Genomic DNA, 22,629 nt, shown 5'->3' with positions numbered 1-22,629 from the left:
GAAGCAAAGCCAGGGTGAAGAAGGGAGGGATAGGAATATTGCAACAATGAGGAGATAATCATCTACAGTTATGGTTAGATTTTACTCAACTATTCTAGGTCCTATTCATGTGTTGCAGAATTCATTACATCAGTGAAAATATCAAAGCTCATGAAGTAAGGGATGAAGGTACACCACAGGATCTTTCCAGGAAGCCATGCAGTACAGCTCTGGCAAACCCTGGCCTAGATTTAGAGATTCTTTATAGAGATGCTATCTAATTTTAGTGTTTGGTGAAGGTATGAACTGGGGTCCACGAGGCTGCTTTAAGAAAGTACAGTTTTGTACCTACCATAAATGTAGATGTCCGATAGGAATGCATCTGCAGTCCTTATAAATGGGTTGTCCTGTCGTCAGGCAGCCCTTCGGTCGGCCGGATTCCGAAGTCTGGGTCTGGCTTCGGCTGGTGTCGCACTTCACCCGACGTCATAGCTGCAGTTACTCGGGTATAAAGGCATCAGCCGACACCATTTTCCTCAGTGTTTCTTGCCCCAGATGCCAGGTGCCCTCTAGGACGACTAAATTTGGATAAATGCCAATGATTCCAAATATTAGAGAGCAAACAAAAGATATGCATGTATGTACATATATACAAACAAATACACCATAATAGATTCCCCCAGCTAGCTATAAGAGGGGCAAATACCCTAGGAGTACCACAGAGGGGAAGGAGGGTGGGTAATCCTGACTGCAGATGCTATCCTGTTCGGACATCTACATTTATGGTAGGTACAAAACTGTACTATGTCCTTCAAGGATGCATCTGCAGTCCTTACAAATGGGTAGAATACCATAGCCAAACTGGGGGAGGAGGAAAGATAGAATTATGGTGTAGTTAAGATCCCTTGCAAAACAGCAGTGGCAAAACCTGCTCGGGATCTAGAGTATAAAGGTAAATTATAATGCTTGGCAAATGTATGCACGGAGCTCCAAGTAGCAGCCTCTAAAATGTCTTTGGTAGCCACTCCTCGTAGAAAAGCTGTGGTAGTGGCTGTAGCTCTTGTAGAGTGAGGCCTGATGTTTTCTGGAGTTTTCTTTCCATGGTAGGAGTAACAAAATCTAATGCAATTTCCTATCCACTTAGATATTGTCTGTTTTGAAATTGCTTTCCCTTCCATTCCTGTTGCATATGCTACCAGTAGCTGGTCAGTTTTCTATTGCTCTTGGTCCTGTCCAGGTAGTAGCGTAATTGTCTGTGTACATCCAAGGTATGCAACAGTCTTTCTCCCCTGTTCTGTGGATTGGGGAAGAATGTAGGTAGGTGGATAGCCTGATTTAAAGATACTCTGGAGACCACCTTAGGCATAAAAGTAGGATTTGTTCTCATGGACACTATCTTGATGGAAGATCAGAAAGGGCTGTACTGCCATTAATGCCTGTAGCTCAGAAACCCTTCTTGCTGAAGTGATTGCCAGCAGGAAAGCAGTTTTCCATAAGTATTGCAATTCTGCTGTTGCTGCTGGTTCGAAAGGAGGAAGTGTCAATTTTTCTAGCACAAAGTTAAAGTCCCATGCAGGTAATGGTGGCTTCCTAGGAGGCTTTACATTTTTAATTCCTCTCAGAAACTGCCTGAGCAGAGGATGCGAGAAGACTGGAGGATCCAAGTCGTATTCTGCTGAAATAGCTGATGCATGAATCTTAATGGAAGAGTAGGACAGGCCTTTGTGGAATAGCTCTGCCAAGTATTCCAGGATGTTGGCTATGTTTACCAGTGACACATCTTCCCCTTTAGCAGTACTCCAAGTGAGATATCTTTTCCATTTTGCTGAATAGGTTTTCCTTGTTGAAGGTCTGCGAGCTTCCAGGATAATGTCCTTAACCCTTTGGGACAATTTGTCTTATGCAATGTTCCAGGCAGTCAGCTGCAGAGTTTTCAGGTTTGGATGCAGGGTGTTGTAGTTGTACTGAGTTAACAGCAAGGGAACTAGGGGTAAGGGCCACATCTGTTCCCGAGACATGCTCCTCAGTAATGGGTACCAATGTTGCCTTGGCCAATCTGGAGCTATCAGAATGATCCTTGGACGGTCCTCTTTGATCTTCAATAGCACCTTGTGCATCAAAGGAAGTGGTGGGAATGCATATGCTGTCAGATTTTTCCAACTGAAGGATAGGGAGTCCACCTTCCATGCCAGTGGATGGTACGTCCTGGTGCAGAATTTCTTTAATTGGTGATTGTGTGGGGATGCAAATAAGTCTATTTCTGGGAGACCCCATTTTCTTGTTATGGTTTTGAAGATGTCCGGATGCAGCATACATTCGTGGGCATCCGTGGTAGTCCTGCTTAGTATGTCTGCTAGAGTGTTTTCTTTTCCTGGTACAAAAATTGCTTGTAACTGAATGTTGTAACTCAGGGCCACATTCCAGAGGTCCAGGGCCATCCGGCATAGAGGGTACGAATGTGTGCCTCCCTGCTTGTTGATGTACCACAACTGTGGTGCTGTCTGTCCTTATCATCAATTGGCCTTGTCGAAGAAATGGTTTGAAAGCCTGAATTGCCAGTTTTACTGCCAGCATTTCCTTTAGGTTTATGTGTAGGTGCAGTTGCTCTTGAGTCCATAAACCTTGTATGCATTTGTCCATCATGTGGGCCCCCCAACCGAGGTCTGAGGCGTCCGTTTTTATGGTTTGGCTTGGTTGAGTGCTGTGGAAGGGCAATCCTTCGTTTGATTGACAGGCCTGAGCCCACCAGTGGAATTCTTGCTTCAGGCATGGAATTATTGGAATGTGAGTTTCTAGGCTGTGCTTGTGCTGAGACCATAAATTCTTTAGGTACCACTGTAGCTTTCTCATGTGCAGTCTGGCATGTGGGACCAATATTATGCAGGATGCCATGAAGCCCAATGCCTGTAGGACTTTTCTTGCTGTTAGATGGTTTTGCTTTGTTAATGCCAAGAAGTAGAGAGGGAGTTGCTCCTGTTTTTCTACTGTTAGGAATGCCATTTGTTTGGATGTGTCCAGCTCCGCACCCAAAAAGGTTATCTTTTGGGATGGTATCAGCCTTGACTTTTTTATATTGACTGTATATCCCAGGGCTTGTAGAAGGTAAATGACTCTTTTCAAGTCATCTGCTAGCTTGTTTTTTTTGTTGTCCGCTTGTATCAGGCAATCGTCCAGGTAAGGGTAGATTTGGATTCCCTGAAGCCTGCAATGAGCGATTACTGATGCCAGGCATTTCGTGAACACACTGGGCGCAGTACATAAGCCAAAGGGCAATGCTGAGAATTGATAATGCTCTGATCCTGCAAGAAATCTGAGGTATCTTCTGTAATTTGGTCGTATGGGGACGTGCAGGTATGCCTCCTTGAGATCTAGAGTAACCAGCCAAGACTCCTTGCCCAGCATGGGAAGAAGCTGCTGTAGGGTCAGCATTTTGAATTTTGGAACAATGAGGAATGTGTTTAAAGCGGACAGATCGAGAATAGGTCTCCATTTGCTTTCTTTCTTTGGTACTAGGAAGAGTCTGGAGTAAAAGCCCTTTCCTTGCTCCATATATGGTACCTTTTCCACAGCTCTTATTTTTAATAATTGATTTACTTGTTTTAGAGCTTCTGCCTTTTGATTTGGAGGTAGGTTTGGCATTCCTCTCTTTCCTGGTAGAGTATGGAAATGAAACCTGTAACCTTGGTCTATAGTTTGCAAAATCCACTTGTCTCTTGTGATGTAATGCCAGTTCTTTGAAAATAAAGCTAGCTTTCCGCCTAAGGGTGCTTCTAGTTGTTCCCTGGTAGGCGGTGCCAGAGCCAAGTCACTGTGATTGTCCTGTTGCAGTGGTGGTGGCTGCGTCTGTGCCTCGCTGGTTGTTACCCTGCCACTGGCGTCCCCTGTAGGCACCCCTGGATTGGTTTCTGCCTCTTGAACGCCTACTCCTGCCTCTCTGTGCTTTGGAGGAGTCAGGACCAATTCTTGGAGGGCCAATTCTTGCTAAACCTTGGAGGTTGGACCTGTAAGAAATCTTTCACTGTTTGGACATATTTTGCCTTCTCTTCCATCTTCTTCAGTACCTGTTGTGCAGGAGAACCAAACAAATTGATCTTGTCCATGGGAGCATCTAATAGTTTTGATTTGACATGGTCCGGTAAGGCCTGCTCTTTTAACCATGCATGCCTTCTGATAACTGTGCCAGTCATGGCTGATCTAAAGGAAGCCTCCAGTGCATCATAGCCTCCCCAGCCTACGTCTGAGGCATCTGTGAAGATCTACTGATGTGGATGAAGAGGTGTAAGGGGAGTCCTGGGTTGACTGACACTTGTATCTGCCACTGAAGTTCTCTCTTTACACAGCGGATGAGAGGTTTGGAGAATTCTAGGAACTGCTGGCATTGCATCCAAACTGACTTTAGATGTAACTGCCATTTTCTCACTTGCAGTTTGGCTAAGGGGAGCATGGGAATGGTAGATGCCATGAGACCCAAGACCCTGAGCTCCTCTCTGGCAGTAATGTGGTGAGAATATTTTTAAGTTAAGGGAGAGATCCTACACCTTCTGTGGGGGCACAGAGACCTTCATAAGATCTATTTATATACTGCACCGCAAGAAAATCTGATCTTGTGAAGGGGTGATAACTGACCAAGTTTATACAGTGAACCCCAGACATTGGAGAAGATTGATAGTAATGGCAATATTTTGTTCCAACTCCTCTGTTGAGGTAGCTAGAAGGTGCTGGTCCAAACAAGGTGTATATGCCCTGAGGTCCACAGTGGGCAATCACAGGATCCAGGCATTGGGTGAAAACACTTGGAGTAAAAAGTCCAAAGGGCAAGGCACAGAAAGTACAGTTTTGTACCTACCATAAATGTAGATGTCCGAACAGGATAGCATCTGCAGTCATAACAAATGGGTTGTCCTGTCGTCAGGCAGCCCTTCGGTCGGCCGGATTCCAAAGTCTGGGTCCGGCTTCGGCTGATGTCGCACTTCACCCGACGTCATCTCTGCTGGTCTTCGGGTATAAAGGAATCAGCCGACGCCATTTTCCTCAGTGTTTCTTGCCCCAGATGCCAGTTGCCCTCTAGGAAAGCTAAATTTTGGATAAATGCCAATGTTTCCAAAATAGTAGAAGGCAAACAAAAAATAAGCATGTATGTACATATATACAAACAAATACACCATAAGAGACTCCCCAGCTAGCTATTAGGAGGGTAAATACCTAGGAGTACCACAGAGGGAAGGAGGGTGGGTAATCCTGACTGCAGATGCTATCCTGTTCGGACATCTACATTTATGGTAGGTACAAAACTGTACTATGTCCTTCAAGGATGCATCTGCAGTCATAACAAATGGGTAGAATACCATAGCCAAACTAGGGGAGGAGGAAGAAGAATTATGGTGTAGTTAGGATCCCTTGCAATACAGCAGTGGCAAACCCTGCTCGGGATCTAGAGTATAGAGGTAAATTATAATGCTTGGCAAATGTATGCACGGAGGTCCAAGTAGCCGCCTCAATAATGTCCTTGGTTGCCACTTCTGTGGAACTGGTTTTCCATGGTAGGAGTAGCAGAATCTTATGCAATTTCCTATCCATTTGGAGATTGTCTGTTTGGAAATTGCTTTTCCTTCCCTTCCTGTTGCATAGGCTACTAAAAGCTGGTCAGTTTTTCTGTTACTTTTGGTTCTGTCCAGGTAGTAGCGTAATTGTCTATGTACATCCAAGGTATGCAGCAGCCTTTCCCCCCTGTTCTGTGGATTGGGAAAGAAGGTAGGTAGGTGGATTGCCTGGTTTAAAGACACTCTGGATACCACCTTAGGCATAAATGTAGGATTAGTTCTCATGGACACTATCTTATTCATAGGTTCATAGGTTCATACTAGGCTATCTGCCCAAGGGCATTTATAAGCCTAGCCCATAGTTATGTGGCTTTCGCCACCCCTTTAGTTTGAATAAAAACTATGCCTATCATTTTGCTGTGCCTCTGTCAAGCAGTGACACTGAAGTAATCCCTGGGGTATATCTGCAATCTCCCATCCATTGGTCAAGATTCCTCTTGAACAAGGCCAGAGAGGTGCTCTGCCTCACATGTACCGGGATTTTGTTCCACAGCATAGGGAGTCTCTGGGTGATGAATCTGTCCCTCCTGCACGTTCTATTTATAACCGTGTCAAGGTTTAAGTCTCCCGCCCTTGTGGTTCTGAGGGATCTAGATTTTTTGAGGTGAAGCATATTCATCAAATCTGGGTTTGACATGGCCTTATATGTCAGGCACAGGTCACCTCTGAGCAAGCGGTATGAGACTGAATAGAGCTGGAGTTCTTTCAGTCGAGCAGCATAAGACATATTTTTGAGACCCTTTATCCTTTTGGTGAGGAACTTTTGGGGCCTTTCAAGCTGCAGCAGGTGTCTGGTCAGATACATTCGAACGGGAATTGTACTCAATCATAGGTCTAATAAGTGATGAGTACAGGGGACGATGACCTCCCTTGATCTAGATGTGAATCCCTTCATGATCAGGTGGGTGATATAGAAGGTTTTCCTAACTACTTTAGCAACATGAGTGTCAAACGAAGGCTACTGTCAACCTGGGTCCCCAGATCTCTGATGACTTTCTGTGCTCAGTGGATTGCCACCTATATGGTAGCTAGGGGTAACCTTGTTTTCCCAAGGGTATGACTATGCATTTTGGCGTTTAACTTCAGGCCATGGCTCTGGCACCAGTTATCCGTTTCTGTGAGGCCCTTCTGGAGGATATCTGTGTCAGATGTGTTTTCGACTATGGCGCCCAGCTTGCAGTCATCTGCAAACTTTGTCAGCCATAACCCTCCTGTGTTTGCTTGTACTTCAGAAAAGTAGATGCCGAACAAGAGTGGACCCAGGACTGAGCCCTGTGGGACACCACTTGACAGGCTTTGAGTCTGACATGGCTCCAGCAACTCTGACCCTGTGGGTTCTGTCACTTAGCCAGTTTGCAACCCATCTTGTGATGTATGGGTTTACATTCAAGCTGATGAGTTTTTCGATGATACCTGAGTGGGGTATTGTGTCGAAGGCCTTTGCCAGGTCGAAGTAGGCTGTATGGACAGCCTTTCCCTCATCAATGGCCTTGGTGACTGTCTCGAAAAAGTCAACCAAGTTTGAGGCAGGATCTGCCTTTGACAAAGCCAAACTGGGTTGGATCCAAAGTCTGCAAGTTCCCTATGTCTTCATTTATGAGTTCCATTATGATCCTCTCCATGGCTTTGCAGATAAGGCTTGTCAAGCTAATGGGGCGGTAATTTCCAGGGTCTGTGGAGGCACCGCCCTTATGAAGTGGGACCACAGTGCAGTCGCCACTCCTTGGGTATGATCCTGAGGTGAGGCTAAGATTAAACAGCTGTCCTAACTGTGGGTTTAATTCCTCGTTGAGTTCGTGAAGCACACAGCCGGGGACACCATCCGTCCCATGGATGCTGTGTTTTTGCCAGTGAGGGCAGTTCTCACCTGGGCGTTGGAGATGTTTGGGGGCTACAATCCTCTGGAATAGATATCTCTCCTTTTGGGGGAGTTTGCACTGAACCTGTCAGCCAGTATGTTGGCAATGTGTGTAGGTTCAGTAATTTTCACATCATTTTGAACTAATTCTGAGCATATCTGGGAGTTTCCTCCTAGGTTTCTAACATAGCTAAAGAAGGCCTTATGATTGTCTTTAGAGTCCTTGGCGATTTTTCTCTCAAAATTTGCCTTGGATGATTTTATGAGAGCTCTTAGTTTTTACTTATAATGATCAAAGGTGTCTTACCTTTCAAGGATTTTGCTCTATCTTGTAGTAGCTTCCTCCTTTTGTTGTAGAGCTTGTTTATGGCTGGGGTCCACCAGACTGGACACTTGCCTTTGGTACAGAGAGTCTTAGTTTTGTTTGGGATTGCCTGATCCATGCAGTCCTGTAGGTGCTGGTAGAAGGCATTTGTAAGTGATTCAGCGGTTTGAGTAATGTTTACCACTGGCTCAGGGGCCTTAAAGGAGACCACACTAGTTTTTAGAAGTGTGAAATCGGCTTTTGAGAAGTTTTTCACTGTGGTCTTTTTGTTTCAGGTGGGGCGGGATGAGGACCTCCAGCGAGATTAGTTTATGATCTGATCTCACCAGTGAGGGGTATACTTCGGTGTTGAACATTTTGATCCCATGTTCGTGATGATGAGATCAAGTATGTTTTCTCCTCTTATGGGGATGGTGACTAGTTGTTCCATGGCATTTGAGTTTATGAACTCCAGGAATCTTTGGGTTAGAGTGTTCGGGCTTGAGTAGTGTTCCCAGTCTATATTAGGGTAGTTGAAGTCACCTAGTATGATGGTGTTTGGAGATACATTTATCCCTCCAATGTTTTCAGGAAGGCCATGTGAGGTTCGAGTTTGAGAGGGTGGCCTGTAACATGCTACAAATTGCAGAGCAGTCTTGCCTATGGTTAATTGCACCTGGATGGTCTCCGATGCATCGTGCGTTGCCACCAACCTTGAGGTGTGGGTGTCCTTTATGAATATGGACACCCCCCCTCCTTTCTTGGTGTTGTCTGGATTTTGGGGCCGGAACGCTTGATATGAGGTGAAACCTGTTAGTGCTGGGGTGCTCTCAGGAGCCTTGAACCAGGTTTCTGTCACAGCACAGACATCGATGTTCTCCATATTGAGAAGGGCCTCGAGTGCGTGCATCTTGAGATTGAGACTTCTGGCACTGAGCAGCATTACCCTTAGTTTTTTTCCTTTTTGGTGTTCTGGGGTGGTAGGTTTATAATTTGAGCCTTGCCTAAAAAAGGCACTATGGGGGTGGCAAGAGCCTTTGCCAATATCCGGAAGCCCAGGGGTGACAGGTGCAAGCCGTCCCTTGCGAAGCAGCGTGGCTTGTCCAGCATGTCATCCCAGGCAGACAGACATTGGATCCCCTTTGAATGACACCAGAATTTAAGCCAATTATTAAAGCTGATCATCTTATCACTGTATTGTGGCATCATTCTAGGTGAAGGTAGGATACTGCTCAAGGTCAGGGTCATACCTGCCTGGGCTACATAATCAGAGAGCTCCTCGATGTCCCTTTTCATGTAGTCCAAGGAGGTACGTCTCAGGTCGTTGACACCAGCGTGGACAATGACTGAGTCATACTTGTACCTGCTGTTGAGAGACCTGAGTGCTTGCGTTATGTGGCGGATTCTAGCGCCAGACAGGCAGCTTACTGTGACCTTCTCTTTACTCAGTCTGGTGAGCGGGACGTCAGTGTGTCTGACTATGGAATCACCAATGACAAGTGTGTCTGGCATTTTGTTTGGCCTTAAGGGCTGTGACTGTTTGACACACTGACTGTGTGGTCTATGTGTTGCATGTGTTGGGTCGTGAGGTGGTGGTAGTTTGGGTGTCTGCTTTTGTGGCCTCTGCTGTTTTGGTAAATTTTTGATCAGAGCCTCCGAGTATGTCTGTGTGAGTATGTGTATGATTTGAAGTTGTGATGGTACAAAGTGTGACTGGGTATGTATTGTGTGTGGTTACCTTCTCCTCCTGTCTGGTCTTGCCAGTCCTATGTTGAGAGAGCTCAGCCTCCAGTTTGGCCGTATAGTTGCATCTCTCGCATGTATTTGTGTTTTGTGGGAGAAGGAGAGGATTGTCTGTGTACATGAGGCAGTTGTAACATTGCCTCAATATTCCCAGGTTCACCAGTTGAGCTGGAGAGGACACTAGCAACTGATCCCTCGACATACTAGAAGTAGTAGATAAAGAGACTTTCAAAGGACTCGGGAAGTGGGTTTTAGGCTGGTGGGGTACTATCTATAATAAGAGTGCTTTATCAAGGTGCAAGTACTGTAGGAGTAAGTGCTAGGCTTTACAGATAGAGAATAGTCTACTTGGGAATCAAGTAGAGATGAACTTTTCAGTTATAGGATATGCTGGTTAGATCAGCAGTACAGCTCGAGGAAGGTAGTTAAGAGAAAATTGGAAGAGTGGAATTTAGATGGCCCAAATAGTTTAACCTTGTTTAACCGCCGCTGCTCTTCTTGATGGAAGATTAGGAAGGGTTGTACTGCCATTAAGGCCTGTAGTTCCGAAACCCTCCTTGCTGAAGTAATTGCCAGTAGGAAAGCAGTTTTCCATGATAGGTGTTGAAGATCTGCTGTTGCTGCTGGTTCAAATGGAGGGAGTGTCAATTTTTCTAGCACAAAGTTCAAGTCCCATGCTGGTAATGGTGGTTTCCTAGGAGGTTTTACATTCTTGATCCCTCTGAGGAATTGCCTGAGTAGAGGATGCAAAAAGACAGGTGGGTCGAAGCTGTATTCTGCGGAAATAGCTGATGCATGTATCTTTATGGAGGAAGAGGACAGGCCCGTATGTAGAAGCTCTGCCAAGTACTCCAGGATGTTAGCAATATCTATGTTTGAGACATCTTTTCCTCTTTCAGTACTCCAAATGACAAACCTTTTCCATTTTCCTGCATAGTTCCTTCTTGTTGAAGGTCTGCGGGCTTAAAGGATAATGTCTTTAACCCTTTGGGATAAGTCTGGGTTAGTAGCTGTTATGTGATGTTCCAGGCAGTCAGTTGCAAGGTTTTTAGGTTTGGGTGCATGATGTTGTAGTTCTGAGTTAACATCAAAGGCATCAGGGGTATTGGCCACATTCTCCCCTGAGACATGCTCCTCAGCAAAGGATACCAGTGTAGTCTTGGCCAATTCGGAGCTATCAGAATTATCCTTGGACGTTCCTCTTTGATTTTCAGTAGTACCTTGTGCATCAAAGGAAGAGGTGGAAATGCATATGCTGTCAGGCCTTTCCAACTGAAGGATAGAGAGTCCACCTTCCATGCTAGTGGGTGGCATGTCCTTGTGCAGAATTTGAGCTGGTGATTGAGTGGGGATGCGAATAGGTCTATTTGTGGCATTCCCCATTTCTTTGTGATGGCCTTGAAGATGTCCGGGTGTAGCATCCATTCGTGAGCATCCGAGGTGGTTCTGCTTAACATGTCTGCTAGGGTGTTTTCTTTTCCCGGCACAAATATTGCCTGTAACTGGATGTTGTAGCTCAGAGCCATATTCCAAAGGTCCAGAGTCATTCTGCATAGGTTGTATGAATGAGTCCCTCCCTGTTTGTTGATGTACCACATGACTGTGGTGTTGTCTGTTCTTATCATTAAATGGCCTTCTTTGAGGAATGGTCTGAATTTCTGGATTGCTAGTTTTGCTGCCAGCATTTCTTTTTGGTTTATGTGCAGGTGCAGCTGGTCTGCAGTCCACAATCCTTGTATGCACTTGTCCAACATGTGCGCCCCCCAGCCTAGGTCTGAGGCGTCCGTTGTGATGGTTTGGTTTGCTTGAAAGTTGTGGAAGGGCAAGCCTGGGTTTGACTGGCATGCTTGAGCCCACCATAGGAACTCTTGTTTCAGGCATGGGATTAGTGGGATTTCGGTTTCTAAGCTGTGCCTGTGTTGAGACCATAAATTCTTTAGGTACCACTGTAGTTTTCTCATATGCAGTCTGGCATGGGGGACCAGGATTATGCATGATGCCATGAAGCCCAAGCCTGCAGTACTTTTCTTGCTGTTAGTTTGTGCTGCTTTGTTAATGCCAAGAAGTAGAGGGAGTTGTGCTTGTTTTTCTGCAGTTAAGAATGCCATTTGTTTTACTGTGTCCAATTCCGCACCCAAGAATGTTCTTGTCTGGGATGGTATCAGTCTTGACTTTTTTAAATTGACTGTGTATCCCAGGGCTTGTAGTAAGCAAATGACTCTTTGTAAATCTGTTGTCAGCTTGCTTTTGTTGTCCACTTGTAACAGGCAGTCGTCCAGGTATGGATAAATTTGGATTCCCTGTAGCCTGCAATGAGCGATTACTGATGCCAGGCATTTTTTGAATACTCTGGGCGCAGTAGATAAGCCAAAGGGCAATGCTGAGAATTGATAATGCTCTGATCCTGCAAGAAATCTGAGGTATCTTCTGCAATTTGGTCGTATGGGGACGTGCAGGTATGCCTCCTTGAGATCTAGAGTTACCAGCCAACACTCCTTGCCCAGCATGGGAAGAAGTTGCTGTAGGGTCAGCATTTTGAATTTTGGTACAATGATGTATGTGTTTAAGGCGGACAGGTAGAGAATAGGTCTCCAACTTTTCTCTTTTCTTGGTACTAGGAAGAGTCTGGAGTAGAATCCTTTGCCCTGTTGTGTTATTGGTACTCTTTCCACAGCTCTCATCTTTGTTAATTGAGCTATCTGCTTTAGAGCTTCTGTTTTTTGATTTGGAGGTAGGTTTGGCATTCCTCTTTTTACTGGTAAGGTGTGGAAGTGGAACCTGTAGCCTTGGTCTATGGTTTGCAAAATCCACTTGTCTTTTGTGATATAGTGCCAATTTTTTGAAAATAAGGCTAACTTTCCGCCTAAAGGTGCTGCTATTTGCTCCCTGGTAGGCGGTGTCAGAGTCAAGTCACTGTGATTGTCCTGTTGCAGTGGCAGTGGTTGTGTCTGTGCCTCTCTGGTTATTGCCTTGCCACTGGCGTCCTCTATAGGCACCTCCTCTGGATTGATTTCTGCCTCTAGAGCGTCTATTCCTGCCTCTGAGATTTTGAGGAGTCTGGAAAGGACCAATTTTGGCAGGCCAGTTCCTGCTAAACCTTGGGGCTGAACCTGTAAGAAATCCTTAACTGTTTGTACAGATTTTGCCTTCTCTTCCATTTTCTTCATTACTTGCTGAGCAGGTGTACCAAATAGACTGGCCTTATCCATAGGAGCATCCAACAGCTTTGCTTTAACATGATCCGGCAAAACCTGTTCCTTCAACCATGCATGCCTTCTTATCACTGTGCCAGTCATGGCTGATCTAAATGAAGCCTCCAGTGCATCATAGCCACATTTTAAAGAATGGTTACTAACCTGCTGAATGTTATTCACCATTTCTAAAACATATTTCTTATCTAAGGAGTCATCAGAGGACAGCTTCTTAGTTAACTGATCAAGCATAACCTCTTGGTATTGGATCATGTGAAACTGACAGTTTAAAGCTCTAGCTGAGAGAGTAGCAGAGATGTAAACTTTTTTCCCCCATCTCTAAGGACCTGGATTCCCTTTCAGAAGGGATAGGGTTTTTTGCTGAGGTCGAAGCTACTGCCTTAGGCCCCTGGGATATAGTCTCAGGATCTGCAAGTGGGGCCTTGTATAGGTGGTGATGAGTGTCTGGCACCCTGTAAAATCTATCTGGTTTGGCAGGGGCTGGAGGTAAAGTATCAGGAGCAGTGCAAACATCATTAAATGCATCATCCACAACAGGCAGAACTGGAGGTATAGCTAAGGGCCTATGTTGTGGTAAGTGCAGAAAGGTCCTAAGCCTTTTTCTAGAATCTGAGAAATCTTGTCCCTGCCACTGGAATTGTTCTTTCATGGCATGTAAGGTTTCCCCAAAGGAAAATTCCTCTGGTGGAGAGGCAGATGGAATGGATTCTTCAGCATCGGAATCTTCATAAGTAGAAAAAGGAGCCTCTGGCTGATCTGTAATGTCTGAGTCATCCGAAGAATCATCAGAGGACACTGGCTCGGGGGGCTCTGCTCTAGGTCTCTTTTCTGGAGGCTGAGAGGCCCTGTCTGGGTGAGATTGGGATCCCCTAATTAAGGAGATTAAATCCTCTGCCAGAGTAAGCATTTGTGAACTAGAAGTGGGCCTATGTGAGGGGGTCTTAACAGGCACTGATTTAACAGTTTTGGCTGCTTTAGCCCTGGCAAAGGCCTTTATAGACATGGCTGCAGGAGGCCTAGCAGCACCACGTGCTGGGGTAGAGACATCCAAAGGGATGGTGTCTGATAATTCACTAGGAACCACAGTAGTAGGCAAACTTCAGAGGCCGATTCAACTAAGGTAGCAGGAGCCTCAGTAGTAGTCATGGATTCGGCTGAAGATTGACCCGTTTTCTCGGTTTCGGCCGAAACCGAAACTCACGGCTTGCTTAACCGTGGTTTCGGCCGAAACCGCGGACCGCGAGTGTCGGTCTTTTTCTTTGCGTTTTTTAGCAATTTGGGTAGTCTGAGGATCCGACGGCATAATGTACGCAAAATCTGAGCCGAAAAACTGTTCAGCAAACTCCGACCGACGCCTAAGCGTTCGTCGGTTGAAGGAAGCACAGGCTAAACAGGCTGCTACGTCGTGGTCTGGGCCTAAACAAGGTAGGCAGTAAGAGTGGAAATCTTTATGAGGTATTTGTTTCCCACAAGTTAAACAGTTATTTACTTTTTCTGACATCGGCTGAGGCAAGAAAGAGTCCCCAACGGGGTACTTAGCTTTTTAGAAGTCTTCAAAGTAGTATTCGGTAGTAGTAATCTCTGCATCTGACCGACCGGCACTTGCGAACAGCTTCTGCTTCGGGCGCCACGCGGCAAGAAAGACTGAGGAAAATGGCGTCGGCTGATGCCTTTATACCCGAAGACCAGCAGAGATGACGTCGGGTGAAGTGCGACATCAGCCGAAGCCGGACCCAGACTTTGGAATCCGGCCGACCGAAGGGCTGCCTGACGACAGGACAACCCATTTGTTATGACTGCAGATGCATCCTTGAAGGACATCTGCAAATGCCATGATACAAACAAGTGTAAACACTTCCTGTATATGTGCATATTTGATAGCCAGGGTAATCATGAAGGCTTAAGGCAGAACAAGTGGAAACAGTCTGGAGGGGCAGACTGCAGAAGTGGGTACCCTAAGAAAGGTACTGAGATGTGACAGGTAGAGGATGAGGCTCCAGGGACCTTTCTTCCTGGGCACCAGGCACAACCTGAAATAAGAGCATCTTTCTATTTGACTTTTTGAAAACACACTGGATGGTCCCTTAGTTCATTAATTCTAACAGAACCTCTGGGGGAAAATGGTGGTAGCTTCCTGTGAGGACGAGGGACGCCCTTGAAGGGGGGCAGGTGATCCCATACCATAAAGTACCCTTTTTGAACAAGGATGAGAACCCAGGAGTCTTGGGTTATGCTTTCCCAGGGTGGGAGTGACAAGGGAAGGTGCTGGGAAAGTCAGATATGGGTTGGGGGGGTGGAGCAGTGAGACAGGACTCTGTGGAAAGTGTGACTTTAGTGGCGGAGTTGCCAGAGGGCTCTAGGCTGTTTTCAGTCATTCCTTTGCACAAACCGGGGTTGCTGGACACTTTCTCTGGAACTTGGGTACTGGGGAAACATACTTTTCAATTCTTGCAAATCCTTACACTTTTCCTGCAATGATTTGAACACAGCAGCTGCAGGGCCAAACAGTTGTCCAAAGGCACATCCATAAGTTTGGCTTTTTTGTCCTTGGGTAAGGGCTGGAGCCTTAACCAGAGGAATCTTAATACTGATCCAGAGGCAGCTGCTTCGGCAGTAGCTTTTGCAGCATAGTAGTTGCATTTTATGGAGTGGAGTGCTACTTTAGAGGATGCAATAAGCAAGGACATAGACAAGGTTTTATTTTCTGAGACAGGCAAGTCTGCAATTACCTGTAAAAGTCGGGACACAAGCTCTAAAGCAAATTTGTTCATGTGTATTTGGTAATTTACAGCCCTAAGCACTAGAATGGCAGAAGTGTACACTTCTTGCCTAGTCTATCCAGGATCCTATCCTTATCTGTTGGGAGGAGGGAAGTGGAGGATAGTAGTTTGGCTGGCTTGCCAGAAGCAACGGAACCAAGAGAAGTGTCTGCAGGAAGGCATTTGAAGAGGACCTTGCAGCCCTCTGGGACATTTTAGAAGTGGTCTGGTGTCTTGGGGGTGGGTGGCTGAGAATGCAGTGCCTGTGAAGTTAAGGCAAAGGCATCACGAAAGGCAGGCAAGACACTGGAAATAGCAGGTGGGTTAGTAGATTCCACCTGTAGTAGCTCACTCTTTTGTACTGTAGATACTTGGGTGCCATCACATTTAGAAAGCAATCTCCTTTTAGCTGTTTTTTCCAAAGGATGTCTTCCATAAGTGAATCTGTTCCATTGGATTCCTCTTCTGGGGAGGCAATGCAGGGGGAAGGGATCTGTGAAGAGTAGGCCTCCTCCTATGAAGAATCCTCTTCCCTAGTTCTTTAGTGGAGAAACATTTTGATAGAAGGAGCTACAATACCTGGAAGAGACTTAAGGGAGGCATTGAAAACAAGAGTGAATTGTTGCCAGTTGCAAACAGGTTCTTTTGGTGGGGACAAATGTTTGGTTATGTTTTTTTCCATGCAAATCTATCCTATACAGGTTAAGAGGCCACTAAGTAGGTTTACATTCCATCAGATCAGATCCCACACCTCTTTCCCAACAAGGATCTGAGGAATCCCCTCAGGGCCTTCTGTTGTCACAAACCGCAATTCCCCTTGGACAACCAGCACGGATGCCTGCTCAGCCTCTGCAGCCATGCTTGTGCTCAGATCCAAGATAGCCTGGATGTCAGGCTCTGCCTGTGGATCTGATCTGTGAACTGGATGAGTCTCTGGGCTCTCCTCTGCCTCAAAAGACATCGGTATCCAGAGGCATAGCAGCAGGTTAAGGTCTTTGCTTTTTGGCCTTCCGCTTCAAAATCAACTCACCCTCATGCCCCGAGGATCCCTCTATAGTACTTTCTGCTAGCAGCTTTAAGTGCAGATTCTCTACGTAGATAGCTAGAGGAGATAATCTACTCCTTAAGGTATTCGGCACAAAAGCCCAACAAATAGAGCAGTTCTTGTGGTCGCGGTTTGGGCCTAGGCAGAACAAGCACTGGAGACTGCAAGCCTTGTGTGGAATGTGTCTTCCACATTGGCACTTGCCCCTCTTGGATGACATGAACCCTAACCAAAGGCAGTAGCAAAGCATTCAAGAATTCCCCAACGGGGCACTTATCTAGATTTGTAGAATCACAAACTCTGACTCAGACAGTATGTTGGAATCTGGCATTTGGATCCTGCGGCACTTAAGTTCTAGGGATGGTGTGTACATAAGTCACTTTTATGGCCGATGTTAAAGTGCAGCCTATGTACCACAAACCACACAAGTCTTTTGCATACTGGCAGACATCGGGTCACCTATGCTGGAGAAGCCCCTTATGTAATGAATACTGCAACAGATAAATGGGACATCCACAGATGCCTCACCACGAAGGGTGTTACCACAATGACCTTGGGGATTCCTTTTGAATCTTCAAAAGTACTCTAGATATTAATGGAAAGGGTGGAAAAGCATGCAAACTTTATGGCCATCTTGCATGGAATCCTGGAAGAGCATCTTACTAGCTGACTTCAGAGAGGAAGCAAAGAGGTCTAACTTGAGCACCCCCCAACTGATGGATTAAATCTTTGAATACCTTGATGTAGTTTCCATTCATGGAGGTCTGCTCTGGTCCTTCTCAGCTTGTATGCCACAGAATTCTGCTGGGAAGTAATGTAGAATGCCTGTACAGTGAGTGTGCGCTGCAAAGCTACATCCCAAGCTAACATGGCTAATCTGTAAAGGGGTACAACCAGTCCCCACCTTGTTTGTTGATGTACCATGTGACTAATATTGTCTAACATGAAAAAATACCAGGGACCAGCAATGATTCAGAATGGAGTGCTTGATCAGGGCAGCATCTGACATTTATGTGCTGTGTCGGTCACTGGTATCCCTCTCACCTTGCAATTTTAGCACTCTGTGCAAAATCCGAGTCGTCTGTGGTGACAGAGTACTTTTGAACATAAGGGGGAAGGGGAGATCTGAATGTAAGGATCTGTTGTGTCCACCAAATGGATTTCTCTAGCAAACCCCTGCACTAGTTTTGAAAAAAGATTAAAGGTGTTGGTGCTGGGATCAAACAGACTTCAGATACCACTGCAGCATTCTCATGTGGAGTCCTGCTACGGGTATCATGAGAATCACAGAAGTCATGAGACCCAAAATCCTGAAGTATTCTCTTCAAGCTAAAGTTTTAGCAGAAAACTTTAAAATAGATCTGGACTGAAAGATGTAGACCACATCTCCAATCCACAGACTTCCAGAAGCTTTAAGTTGCATATGAAGGTGAAACACTGCATGCAACTAACTTCCATGGATAAGGAAGTCTACAACAGCGGTGAATCAGACAATGATCAAAATTTTACACTTTGGATCACTAGGTTAGTTTCAAAAGAGCCAAAAGCTGCTGATGCTTCAGATATAGTGTTTAATATCTAGTTAAACAAATTTTATGCCAAGCAGGTTACATACTTATTCTACACTTACAAACATCCTAAAACACTGCTTGCTGTAACAAATGAACCTTATCACTGTAATAGATTACGTGCTAGAAATAAAAAATACTCCATGGTACTCCAGAATGCAAAACACGACACTCCATGCGACTTGGCTCTATGCAACGATATTTCTAACAATTTTCCCCTTCAGTACGGGTAAGAGAACACTTACCCTTTTAATAGGTCCATAACCTTCAAACTCTCTCCTCAGTTTAGATTCTGTTGTATCATAATTCTGCAAAAACAGGAAAAAAAATATCTGTGGCTTGTATACAATCAGCTCAAAAGAAAAATACCCATACTATTGCTTACTCCTTCACATTGTGGACCATGACTCAAATCACATTGCTAAAAAAATTACTTCTATTTACAGGAACAAGTAAAAACCGGAGGCATCTGCACTCAACTCTGTACCAAACTATCAGTACTTACCACAATACTCAACTGTAGCATTAACAAGTAAAAAAAAAAAACTCATATGGTTTCCTCCAGAGTTGCAGTGCAAGTGACACAGAGTAGTCATCTTACTAGAAATACCCTCAGCTTATGGAGTGGTTCCCATGGAACCCTTCAAAGAGGGGGCAAAAAGCACTTTCCATCAAAAGCAGATTGATATGGCCACCTCTGCTGGCAACAGCAGATAAAAGTTTGACTATAACCCAGACAACATGATTTCACTTAAAGGCTCAAGCAACTGCTGAAGTAGCTGGCCTCTCCCTACCATTAAGGATAGGAAGCTGGTCATCATCCAATGCTTAACAGCTCCTCCTACAAATGGCAGCAACCAAATGACAGACCATTAGTGAGTGTTAAGCAACATCACAGGTGCACAGAAGCATGCACTTCAATGACAGGGCACATGGACTCCCACAGTCATGGCCATCACTTGTCGCTCACTTTGGAGAGTGATTAAGCACATACTAAATATGCCCTTACTGCCTATATGCCAGTGAAGGAACATCCCCTACTAAAGCCTGCTTATATGATAGCAACCCCCAAGCCAGCACTTGATCTAAGGAATATCCAAGGAGGTGGAACTGAATGGGTCTTGATCAATAAGGAGACGAACCAACAGTCAAGTCAGCAAGCAGAGTGGAAAAAGCATATTGAAAAAATGCATTTTTGCAGGTAATTTAGCAGAGAGACAAGTTCCCCTTGTCTCTGCCATAGTAATACCTCTGGAGTCCTGGCTTTGAATAAATCAAGAAAACTTCTAAAACTTCCATCCCATCACAAACCATTGGTTGCTGCTTTCTTTGCATGGTTTGAGGCTTTACTGTACTAGCAGCTTTAATATCAGATTCCTTTTGAATACACTTAGTTTTTTTTATGGTGCAAATTTTGAACTTAAATGACAAGAGCATACCAAGTAAAACTAAAAATGGTACTTACTGTTCTAAAACACAAATTAGCACACTTTCCTGTACTGCTCAATCATGCACAGATTTCCGAAAAGATGAGGACAGAAGTAAAGGCATCTGCTGAGGAAGCATATCCGTGATTGTCATGCTACGAAGGTTTTGATTTAAAGCTGTAAGTTTATATGCTTACATACAATTAAAAAATTATGTGCAATTATTGTATATGCATGCTGTGTTATTTCCAAAAATGTATCATGACACTAAGCCTGATAATGCGATTGAGTATCTAACTACAGCAAGTAGCTCACTAATTTTTTTTTGCGATTGAGGTCTGCTGTGTGACAGATCATGGGAGTCTGCCATTCTAAAGAAAAAAATCAAGTATTTAGACATAGCTCTGCATTTCAGGATTGGCAGTCTTCCTGCTTTGAACCTCAGTAGTTGTAGAAACAGGGTGATATTTTTGATTAACACAGATGGCAGCAACTTGGATGAAGGAATAGCTGTGTAATAAAGAACTTCAAAACAAAATTTACAGCATTAAAAGTACGTGAGAGAACAGGAACAATGATGGGGGTTAATATGAAATCAGCTAGTATACAGAAAACGACCTAAATGCAAAGGAGACACGAATACCATTTACTTTATCTGGCTTTGCTTACCAGGATAGAGCACTGATCAGCTCTGACAAATTTCAGTCTCAGTCATGGGCCAGTAACGGACAAAACAAAGTTGATGAGTACTACAACATTGACAGCTAAAATTTACAATTATATAATTATGCTATGAACACAAAAATGAAAGCTAATATACATGTACAAATTTGTGACTATCTGAGGTGACAGTAAAAAAATTCAGATTATGTTGGGCCACTGAACATTAAAAAATGGCTGGAAAGTTAAAGCTTATGAATGTTAGATTATTGAGACATGAGAAACTAAAATTATGTACTTAACATAACCTTAGATCCAAGTCTTCAGTCATCTCAAGACATGGGTTTATCAGATCAGTGGATGGCAGCTTAGACTGGCTCCAAGACTCAAGCTCCTTCCCTCTTCCATAATACATCAACTACTCTGTCCCAAGACAGTTTGCCATCAAATCAAAACAGTACACCATCAACACCACAACTGCAATTCAGACATTCTCCTGGCTGAGGCAACAGCCACAAAAGTCTTCCACAACAGAAATTTTAAATCCGCATAAGTTGCAGGTTTAAACACAGCCTTGGTCAGGCTCTAACAGAGGAATGGGATCTCTCGATATCAAGACAATGGCACCTTTTAAAAACACTTGACAACCTTACAGAGACAGAGAAACTGTTCTCCCTCGTGAAACACAGAAATGGCCAACAACTGTACTTACAAAAAAATAAAACTTAACTAGAGCACAAAAAAAGCCCCACAGACCTGTCAGGAAATCAAAATAGAAACCAAGTTTTACAGGAAAAGGATCCAAAACTTTAGACTTTTACCAAACAGTGAACCTTTTCCACTTGCAACTGCAGGTCTTCCTAGTGGAAGGATTCTGAGATGGTGAGAGAATCTGAACTCTAGCATAGCGAATCTGAACTCTCTAGCATAGCCAGGATTTTCTAGTCATCAGTGGAAGTTGAGAAAAGTACAGTTTTGTACCTACCATAAATGTAGATGTCCGATAGATATGCAACTGCAGTCATAACATATGGGTTTGTCCTGGCCTCAGGCAGCACTCGGTCGGCCGAATTCCAAAGTCTGGGTCCGGCGTCGGCTGGTGTCGCCTCCTCTCAGACGTCACAACGGCTGGAGTATAAAGGCATCGGCCAACGCCATCTTCAGTGTTTCTTGCCCCAAATGCCAGCTGCCCTCCTAGGAAGGCTAAATTTGGTGAATGGATAAACAATTCCAGACATGCACAACAGTAATAAACAGATACACCATAGGAGATACCCCCAGCTAAAGGGAAAAGGGGGAATGGACCCAAATGAAGGAAAAGAGGGGAAGGAGGGAGGGAAAATCCGACTACAGTTGCATATCTATCGGACATCTACATTTATGGTAGGTACAAAAAGTACAGTTTTGTACCTACCATAAATGTAGATGTCCGAACAGGATAGCATCTGCAGTCATAACAAATGGGTTGTCCTGTCGTCAGGCAGCCCTTCTGTCGGCCGGATTCCAAAGTCTGGGTCTGGCCTCGGCTGGTGTCGCACTTCACCCGACGTCATCTCTCCTGGTCTTCGGGTATAAAGGCATCAGCCGACGCCATTTTCCTCAGTGTTTCTTGCCCCAGATGCCAGTTGCCCTCTTGGAAAACTAAATTTTGGATAAATGCCACTGTTTCCAAAAAAAATAGTAGGCAAACAAATAATAAGCATGTATGTACATATATACAAACAAATACACCATAAGAGATCCCCCCCCTAGCTAGCTATTAGGAGGGTAAATACCCTAGGAGTACCACAGAGGGGAAGGAGGGTGGGTAATCCTGACTGCAGATGCTATCCTGTTCGGACATCTACATTTATGGTAGGTACAAAACTGTACTATGTCCTTCAAGGATGCATCTGCAGTCATAACAAATGGGTAAAATACCATAGCCAAACTAGGGGAGGAGGAAGAAGAATTATGGTGTAGTTAGGATCCCTTGCAAAACAGCAGTGGCAAACCCTGCTCGGGATCTAGAATATAGAGGTAAGTTGTAATGCTTGGCAAATGTATGCACGGAGGTCCAAGTAGCCGCCTCAATAATGTCCTTGGTAGCCACTCCTGAAGAAAGCTGTGGTAGTGGCTGTAGCCCTTGTAGAGTGAGGTCTTATGTTCTGTGGAATTTGCTTTCCATGGTAGGAGTAACAGAATCTTATGCAATTTCCTATCCATTTAGAGATTGTCTGTTTGGAAATTGCTTTTCCTTCCCTTCCTGTTGCATAGGCTACTAAAAGCTGGTAAGTTTCCTGTTACCTTTGGTTCTGTCCAGGTAGTAGCGTAACTGTCTATGTACATCCAAGGTATGCAGCAGTCTTTCCCCCCCTGTTCTGTGGATTGGGAAAGAAGGTAGGTAGGTGGATTGCCTGGTTTAGAGACACTCTGGATACCACCTTAGGCATAAATGTAGGATTAGTTCTCATGGACACTATCTTGATGGAAGA

General features: G+C 44.7%; 1 protein-coding gene across 3 annotated transcripts in view; it reads right to left on the bottom strand.

Annotated features, from left to right (window-relative positions):
• Positions 1-22,629, bottom strand: part of SNRNP70 (small nuclear ribonucleoprotein U1 subunit 70) — a 718,845-nt gene that overhangs the window by 409,454 nt on the left and 286,762 nt on the right. For all 3 annotated transcript variants that reach the window (XM_044083355.1, XM_044083354.1, XM_044083353.1), the window contains exon 6: positions 18,314-18,376. In XM_044083355.1, coding sequence (XP_043939290.1) covers positions 18,314-18,376 — 63 coding nt within the window. The remainder of the gene's footprint in view (positions 1-18,313; positions 18,377-22,629) is intronic.

This window comes from Protopterus annectens, chromosome 9.part0 (genome assembly GCF_019279795.1).
Source record: "Protopterus annectens isolate FY-2018-M chromosome 9.part0, PAN1.0, whole genome shotgun sequence".
In the NCBI taxonomy this organism is placed as follows: Eukaryota; Metazoa; Chordata; order Ceratodontiformes; family Protopteridae; genus Protopterus; species Protopterus annectens.
This window is presented reverse-complemented; position numbering and strand designations above follow the sequence as displayed.